The sequence below is a fragment of the Sprattus sprattus genome, assembly GCF_963457725.1.
Source record: "Sprattus sprattus genome assembly, chromosome: 2".
In the NCBI taxonomy this organism is placed as follows: Eukaryota; Metazoa; Chordata; class Actinopteri; order Clupeiformes; family Clupeidae; genus Sprattus; species Sprattus sprattus.
The window spans coordinates 32412914-32422500 of record NC_137921.1 but is presented as its reverse complement, the minus strand read 5'-3'; the positions used below and the strand labels follow the sequence as shown (position 1 = coordinate 32422500).

General features: G+C 41.6%; 1 protein-coding gene across 1 annotated transcript; it reads right to left on the bottom strand.

The window, feature by feature from the left end:
• Positions 1 to 6233: 6233 nt before the first annotated feature.
• On the bottom strand, positions 6234 to 7510 carry LOC308381972 (uncharacterized protein; the record flags this gene model as incomplete). The annotated part of the gene is made up of 2 exons (XM_080859646.1): positions 6234 to 6260; positions 6542 to 7510. 2 exons carry the CDS (start codon positions 7508 to 7510, stop codon positions 6234 to 6236), a joined length of 996 nt encoding a protein of 331 aa, XP_080715772.1.
• Positions 7511 to 9587: the final 2077 nt, after the last annotated feature.

Below are 9587 nucleotides of genomic sequence, written 5' to 3'. Positions count from 1 at the left end.
TATACATGGAACCCGTTGTCCTTGGACAAACACTTCAACTTCAGGGCATTTGCCCACCAAAGAGGGCCTTTGTGGGGGTGCGGTCTGGGGACCCTCCCGGTTCACTCGCCCTGCTGTGACCGGGGGTACCGAAAACCCAGTTGGTGAGGGTGTCGTCGTGGGCAAAACCTCTGAAAATGCCCAGCCTCCCCGCAGTCACGGCAAATGGCTCTCCCTTGGCCATCCCATTGGTAGGACGTATTGTCTAGGGGGGCCGACCCTAGTCGCTGTTGTCTCAGCCCACTTGGTGGTTAGCGCCAAGACTGTTGGTGGCTTGCGTCCATGGCCGGCAGCGTTGTAGTCGGGGTGGCTGGTGTTATCCTCAAGCGCCTTTGCAGCTCTTCGATGATGGATTTACTTAGGAGGCTCACCTGCTCTGTCAACTCTTGACGCAATTTAGTTTTGAGGGCTTCCTTCATTTGCTGCCAATCAGGGGTAACCGTTGAGGGCCCCTTGGATGCTGTGGCGAAGGTTGGGCTTCTCCTGTGTGGCTCAACTCACGCTCCAATGCTTTTGCCTCTTCACAGGCCTGGAGAAACGTCAGCGTTTTGGTCCTTCTGAGCTGTCTTTGGAGTTCTTGTTTGGCCAATCCCTGCCTCAGGCCCATGGCAAACTGGGTGCGCAGCAGTTCGTCATCTGAGCCCGCGTCCAGGGGCTCTCTTGTTCTCCACATGTGATGCAGCTCCCGCAGCCGGAGAGTGAATGTGCCAACGTCCTCTCCAGGTTCTTGTTTACAGTTAAAGAACTGAACTCGCAGGAGGGCTACTGGTTGGTGGCCCCCATACAGCCTTGCCAGGGCGTCCAGAATCTTCACATCTGTATTCCGATCAGCCTCGGCCAACAGCGCCACCTCCCTTTTTGCCCTCCCCTCCAATACGCTCAACAAAAAGTCCACCCACTGTTTGTCATTTAGCCCCTGGGCCCGAATAAAAGCCTCAATTTGGGTTCACCAATTTGGAAATTTGGATGGTCCTCCTTCCCCATTATACTTTGGCACCCATGGCCCACTCATGAACCATGGCATCATTGCTGTTACTACTTGTGGTTGTGCCCCTGCTACCATTGGCTGCCCGTCATTTTCCATATTGCTGTGTACGTCAAGGGTCCTGCCGAACTACGCCAAATTTGTAACTGTGCAGGTTGATTGTTTGACCCTTGGATACACAACAATACCAACTCTATTCATACAAAAGTTTGATGTTTATTAGTAAGTCTAAAACAGGAAGTAGTTATCCCATAAAATCTGATCAGAGGAAATCAATACAGAAATAAACAATTCATCAAGGTATCGCTAAAACAAGGTGATTGGACTAGGCACTGACCGTGACATTGAATAATTTATACAAATCTGTACAGTATGCTGAAGTCAATCTAAATAACCACATGATAACATTAAAGTCTTGAAATGGAAATCACACTGTGCAACTACAAGCAGTGGTTAACACTGGGATCCTTTTGTGCAAAATACAACCATCGAACACGGCAATTGGCATGTGCAAAATACAAAATCTCACTCTATTGTGCAAACATGCAAACAACTCCACACATCAACCGTACGTGCTAAAAACAACACAAACAGCTAAAGACTAAAAGAGTCAATAATTAGGACCACAAAAAACATTATCACATGGGAACAAAGATTACTAAGCATAGGATTATTGGATTACAGATAACTATACTGCGGGCAGCCATTTCAAAATCTAGCAGACACTTAAATTGATCACCACTCGTTACACTGCCGGAGAGGCAGGTTTAAAGGCCAATCACAGTTCAGTACTTAAGCCCAACCCACGGTCTAGCCAACAGGAATTAAGTAAGGGGATTCGAGTGACGGAAGGTGTTGTTCTCCCGTAAGCCAGTAGCTCCGCCCAGTCTGGGGAACGCAGAAGTAGAAAATCAGTATCGACAATATCCCCGATCCCAGCCCATTCACTCGGTAGTAGTTTAATGTATCTACTTCCCTTTACACGAAGAAGTAGTGTGCGTTGTTAAGCTCTCAAGCCACTGCTGATGGCGTCTACTTGCGTCAGCACACAAATTTCAACTTGTTGCAGAGATGAGACGTGCTTATAGACGTGTTGCACACGAAGAGCTCGGCAAGGAATACCCCTGCCGTAGACGAATCGGTTGAGGAGGACGCTGTGGGAACGTCTTCCACCGGTAAGTTGCAAGCCAAGCTTATGCACATGAGAGCCTCGGTGGTAAGCTAGCTAACCAGCTGTAAGAGCTAGCTAGCTAGCTTGCCATTGACAGCTATTGATAGCTAGCATCCACGTGTTCAGCTGTCTCACGCCTGAGTGTCGTTCCGACAGGCATTAATGTACATATTTACTACCTAGCTGGTAACCTTAATAGACTAACAAAACTATTTCCCTTCTTGCTGAATTTGCATATGATTAACCTTCATTATTGAAAATTAGCGGTGTGAACATTTTTATTGAAAAGTTGTATTCTTTCCCCCAAACATTATGCTAAGACCACACCCGCTCCTAATGCCCAATTGACGTCAACTAGACTGCGCCATGAGCTGGAGATGGAGTGGCAGCAGGAGATGCTGAAACACATGACTAAAGAGAGGGACTTCCTGAGGGAACAACTGGCTATGAGTAAGTCAATTTGCCATATTTGACAATACACTTGGGAACTTGAAACATTTTCGTGCCAGCCCATACGTGCCTTCATGGTCTAATACCACGTGCTTATAATCTCTTATGCTAACATAAAGTTAACATTGTGTTTCCGTATGCGTTACTGATGATGTAAGTGCATAATTGTATGTTTCTGCTAGCATGACTCTCTTCGTGTTTATTTTGATTAACACACTAGTGGTTTAATACTAGTCATTTCCTCACGTACGTTTGCCTCAACCTGTTCTAGCCTGTCTCCTACACTGTACCACAGAGATCCACGTGTTCGGATCGTGGTGGTAGCTACAGTTTAGACTCCCAGGCAATGCCTGTATTTTTCATTTGTGGTCTTAGAGTGCCATTCTGTGGTATATTTATGTAACTGCATTGTAATTCTAGTGTTTATAATACACTGAGTGCAGGTGATTGGTATTACAATTATTATTTCAGTTGTTTGCATAGCAAATCTGTATATTGCATAATAGTGAATCATATATTTAAAATGATTAATATGTAATTGACCTATCGCTAAGCCCCGCCTTTCGAACGCAGACGGGCCAATGGCAGTTTAGTAACAGCTGCACTCGGACATCGTGAGTTTACAGCTCCATAGGATAGCATTAGAGACCGGGATTTTTCGGTTGTTTTATGATGTTTGTGGTAATGTAGGTTCAACAAAAATGGCCAAACGATGTGCATGGGGTAGATACAACACTGATACGAGGTATCATGAGAGGATAGGCAATGGGGTATATTGTATCTCATTTCCTAAACGAAAACAAGACCGGTCCAAATATCTCCGGTGGATTAAGCTGTGTGGCAGACCACACAGTGAACGCTACGTTCATTAGCTTTCTGCCATACTCTTGGAATTTTCCTTTGCTAAAGCAATCAACTAAGCCTACATGATAAAAGGCATACTCATTATTCACAGTACCTGCTTACTTTCACCACTGATGTTATGCTAGGCTTAGGCAAGTTGTCTCTGGATCAAACTAGCTAACGTTAACGATTCAAAAGCTGCGCTAGCGTAGCTTTGTCAGTTATGGGACAGTTTCAAATCGGCTATTCTATTAAACAAACGATATGCACAAGTATACATAGGTTTAATAATGGATTAACATGACAACGTGAACGAAATGTACACCGAAATGTACACAGAGGTGTAAGGATGCCATAGAGGGGGACGAAAGCATTGTAACCAAATTAAAATCATATAAAGAGTCTGGCAAACTTTTGCCAATAAAAATAAAACTAGCTGATCCCTTTATTTAAAGTTCCATTGTTGTTGTTGCTGTTGTGTTTAGCATATTAGAATGCATGTTTAAATGTGAATTTATTGTTAGTGTAGTTTTTTAAATAAATGTTTTCCAATTTCACTTCATTCCCTCGATGCTGTGTTGTGTGTTTTTGCCATTTGCCATTGATATGTTTAACAACCTAACGTTTGAGGTCATTTTTAGAGTTGTTGCTGCAGAAGTGTCGACTAATGGTATGTCCCTCAGTAACGGGCCATTTGTAAATGTAAATAAACCATTATTATTTACCTTATTAATGATCTTATAAATAATTAGAAAATGGTTTGAAACATGTTCATACAAACATGACTACTCGTTTACAAATAGCTTACTAATGTCCTTATGAATGATCTTTTAGATCATTAGAAAATAATTTGAAACATGTTCATAAATACATCTATACTCATTTCAAAAAAGCTTACTCATGTCCTTATAAAAAACTCTTATAGATCATTAGAAAACAGGTTCATAAATACATTATTACTTATTTACAAATACATTACTAACGTTTGTAAATGTCGGGGTAACGATTTGTAAATAATAAACAAACTATGAACAAATGCTTCATAAATGGTTTATTATGGAAGGTTATTATGAAGTGTTACCAGTGTCTTCTCTGCTGGTGGCTGCAACATGGACTCTTAAAAGTGCACTGGGCAGTGAGATGATTCTGTTTTTTGCTGACAAAGCAAGTAAACTAGAAAACTACATTGTGAGCCAGGTTAAGTGACTATTCTTCACTCCTAAATCAGAAGTGAAACGGTCCAGTTGTGCAAGGGTAATAAATACTATATTATACAATGCATAGCACAACAGTCCATCAACATCATTTACCTTCTCTTGAATGAATACAACTGTAAGAAACATTACTTCATGTAAAGCTTAATGTAAAGCTTATGAATAGCAACCCAAGAATGGTGCAAAATATTTTGAAATAAGTGTCCTTTAGGTCTTTCAATAAAAAGGGCGAACTGTAATAGATGTGCCTCACAGAGCAACTGTCTCAACTTCGTGAACTGGCCTTAGCATGACTTCTTTTTTGTAAGCGAAGCGGGTGAGTTTGACCCTGTTGTACAGTCGCTGCCCTTGCTGAAAGTAACAATACAGTGAGTAGGTGAGCTTGGAAAGTACTAAAGTACAAACAACCTCCACTGCCAGAATGGCAGAGTAAAAAATCAACTGCCCCTTACAATGTCCAGTGGGGCTGCCACCCGGTGGAGGGCTGTGATAAGAGGAGAGTACCTGTTTAGGATAATAGGGGCTGACACAGGTGAAATGGGTTGGGGTAGTTGGTGACTGAGTGGTTTCCATTTGAGTGTTTGTTTGAAGGGATGTGGTAGTAGGTGTGGTCTGGGGGGTTGTCTGAAGGGTAGTTATAGCGCTGATTGTTGTTGGTAAGGTTGTGGTCAGATCAGTGGTCAGAGCTGTTGTAGTGAGTTCACATGTTGTTGAGGGTGGTGTTGTGGTTATCAGAGTGGTAGTCATTTGAGTTGTGGTTGCAGCCGTAGTAGTAGTGGGTAGTGTTGTTGGTGTTGTAGGTGCCAATGTCGTGGTTGGCAGAGTTGTTGTTAGTTGAGTTGTTGTAATTAGTGATGTGGTAGCCTCTGTTGTTGTGGTTCTTGCTGTTGTTGGTAGAGTTGTTGGCAGAGTTGTCATCAACAGTGTTGTAGTTAGTGTAGTTGTAGGTAATGTTGTTGTTGGCAGTTCTGTTGTAGTTACTGGCAATGTAGTTGTAGCTATTGTGGTTGGCAGTGTTGTAGTTTGTGTTGTTGTAGGCACAGGTGTGGTAGTGGTTGGTAAGGTGGCTGTTGGCACAGGTGTAGTAGTGGTTGGTAAGGCTGTTGTTGGCACAGGTGTGGGAGTGGTTGGTAAGGTTGTTGTTGGCTCAGGTGTGGTAGTGGTTGGCAAGGTTGTTGTTGGCACAGGTGTGGAAGTGGTTGGTAAGGTTGTTGTAGGCACAGGTGTGGTAGTGGTTGGTAAGGTTGTTTTTGGCAGAGGTGTGGTAGTGGTTGGTAAGGTTGTTGTTGGCACAGGTGTGGTAGTGGTTGGTAAGGTGGTTGTAGGCACAGGTGTGGTAGTGGTTGGTAAGAATGTTGTAGGCACAGGTGTAGTAGTGGTTTGTAAGGTTGTTGTAGGCACAGGTGTGGTAGTGGTTGGTAAGGTTGTTGTAGGCACAGGTGTAGTAGTGGTTGGTAAGGTTGTTGTAGGCACAGGTGTGGTAGTAGTTTGTAAGGTTGTTGTGGTTGGCAGCGTAGTTGGGCATATGAAGTCACTCTCTTCTAGACTGATGATCTCTCTGCTTTTCAAAGACTCAGGTGAGGCACATAGTGGTTGAGATTTTAAGATCTTCTCATGTGATTCCATCCAGTTGTAAAAGGGTATTAGGTTACAGTCACAATACCAAGGATTGCCATCCAGGTATAATTTACTCAATTTTGGTAGAGAACTGAAAACATCATCTGAAAGCCATTTCAGCTCATTTTTAGAAAGCCTTAGGGTTGTTAGAGATTTAAGTTTCTCAAAATTGTCTGATGTAAGGGATTTGATAACATTTTTCTGAAGATTAAGGTCTGTGACCTTCTCCAGACCATCAAAAAACTCCCCTGCCACAGTTTCAAACTGATTCTCAGACAGATCCAATTTACGCAGCTTTGAAAGGCCTCTCAAGCCTCCTGGAGGAAGTGAGGTGAGTTTGTTGGTCTTCAAGGTTAATTCTGTAAGTTTAGGCTTTTCTCCAAATACGTTTGGGGGGATATGTTCTAATTGATTACTGTGCAGTGTTAATGTTTTAAGTAATGGAAAGTTGACGAACATCTGCGGTGGCAGCTCCGTTAAGAGGTTGTTGCTTAGAAGTAACTTTTCTAATTTGTCTTTATTCTGAATTAATTGTGGCTGTATGTATGATATTTTGTTGTTCTGTAAAGAAATCTCTGTAAGACCTTGTAGATTGTCAAATAATCCATCAGGTAGGGATGCTAATTCATTGTCATACAATCTGATTGTTTTGAGCTTCTTCAATTTTGAGAGGAGAGATGATGAAATGGAGGTAAGATTATTCTTTGCCAGATGAAGAGTCTGAAGATTTTCTAGCTGATCAAACGTCCCTTCCTCAATGGAGACAATCTCATTAATGTGCAGCTGTAGTTCTCTGAGTTTCTCAAGACCATCAAATAAGCCCTTCTGTAAATTCTGGATTTTGTTGATTTTCAGAACCAGAGTTTCAAGGCTGTTCAAATCCTGAAAGGCTCCAACGGTAACGGACTCCAGTGGTGTACTAGATATCTCAATGATCTTAATGTTATTTAATCCCTCAAATGCTCCAATCTCAATGGATTCTGTTATGGTACCAAGGAACTCGATCTTCTCAAGCTGAGGATTGGTGGCAAAAGCTCCTTTGGGAATTGTGCTGATTTTACTGCCCACAAAAAAGACCTCTAGGGTTCCAGCTTTCAATGTGACAGGAACAGACGTTGTTGTTTCATCATAGACATCGCTGTTTTTACAGCTGTCCTCTCCCGCCTTACAAGGTTGTCCATCGCAGCTCATTAGCAAAGGCACCCAAAGCCATATGCAAATGTGTAATCGGAACATTTGTCCTGAAATAAGAGAGAATAAGAGGTTTCATTATAATTGTTTTTTTTTTAATTGAAATTACTCAGTTTAACATGATCTACTTAGTTTTAACATGAACATTGTGTTTTTTTGTGGGTGTTAATTGGCATCTGCAGGTCAATTATGATGATAACTTTTTTTAACAACCAAAAGAAGAAGAAAGAGATGTTGCATTCCTGCTTAGCGCACACAACAAAGTAAAATATACAGGCCACTTAAGGTATTTTATCCTTCTTTATTGTGTTTTCCCGAGTTGTTGGTAGTTAATAGTATGACTTCCATACTGTCCAAAAATTGGACCACAAATGAATGGATTAACTGTACATGTACTTTACATGAGTAGTAGAAATCTAACAGTAATAGAAAAACAGGCCAGATGCACTATCAGCATTATTCTAGAGAAATGACAGTCATGAAGATCCAAACGGATTATTGTGAAAACAGTTATACAAGGTCAACAGAAACAGAGCAAGACGTACCACTTCGTTGTGTCTTGCAGGAAGCTATGAACATCAGCACTCTAGGCGGAAAACCACAACTTCTTAGCTAACCTGCCTTATCTTTGACTTGCCATAGGGTTAGTCTCAGTGCTTTTAGTTGGCCAGTAAGGGCGAGTCCAGTTGGCTTTCTGTCTGAACAGATAAGACATGGTGTTATTCACTGGCTTCCTCTGTGAAAGCATAATAACACCTATTTGTGAAAATATTGCAAATACATATGAATAACACCCTTGAAATCATACAGATATGAATTCATTAAATATTTTCATTTAGTATAATTTGATCAATCTTAGTTTAAGTTCCAAATTTCACACTAGTGTTTTTAATCAACAGCAGAGAGAGAGAGAGCAGGCCTAAACATTCAATTCTTTGTTACAGCTGGTATACTTCTTCATTGCATATCTTATGTGCTGTATAGTGGAAGCTGTCCTTGAAATACACTGAGAAAATGTTGACTTGTGGGAAATACAGTGCCCTCCACAATTATTGGCACCCTTAGTGAATTTGACCAAAACAGGCTATGAAAAAATATGTTTGCTGTTTATCCTCTTGGTCTTTCCCTCAAAATATTCACAAAAAACTTACCTTTTCATTGAAATAAAATGATTGAAAGATTTTTTTTTTTACATTAAATAAATATTATTCTTCAAAACAGGTGTGCCACAATTATTGGCACCCCTTAATTTACTGTTTTGAGCAGCCTCCCTTTGCCAAGATAACAGCTCTGAGTCTTCTCCTATAATGCGTAATGAGGTTGGTGAACACATGGCATGGATTTGAGACCATTCCTACATACAGTATCTCTCCAGATCCTTCAGATTCGGCTTCAACTCTTCCGACATATTTTGTATGGGGTTTATGTCGGGGGACTGTGATGGCCATGGCAAAACCTTTATTCTGTGGTCTGTGAGCAATTTTTTTGTTGATTAGAGGTGTGCTTCGAATCATCGTCCTGCTGGAAGGTCCAACCACGGCCCATTTTAAGCTTCCTAGAGGGGGCTGTTAGCTTTTCATTTATTATCTGCTGGTATTTGATGGAGTCCATATACCATGTATCCTAACAAGTTGTCCAGGGCCTTTGGAAGAAAAACAGCCCCACAACATCAAAGATCCGCCACCATACTTCACACTTGGTATGGGGTGCTTTTCTGTATGGCTAATATTTACGTCTACGCCAAACCCACCTTTGATGTTTGTTGCCAAGAACCTTTTTATTGGTCTCATCTGACCATATAACTCAGTCCCATCAAAAGTCTGACTTACATTTGGCAATCTGTATGCGCTTTAGTTTGTTGTTGATTGACAGCAGAGGCTTTTTTATGGCAACCCTCCAACACAACTTGTGGTGATGTAGGTGGCGTCTGATGGAAGTTCTGGAGACTTTCGGACCCCAGGACTCAAATAAACTCTGCAATTCTCAAGCTGTAATCCTAGGAGATTCTTTTGCCAGTCAAACCGTCTTCCTCACGGTGCATGGAGTCAATTTAAAAACAGGTCTATATTCCAGGCTG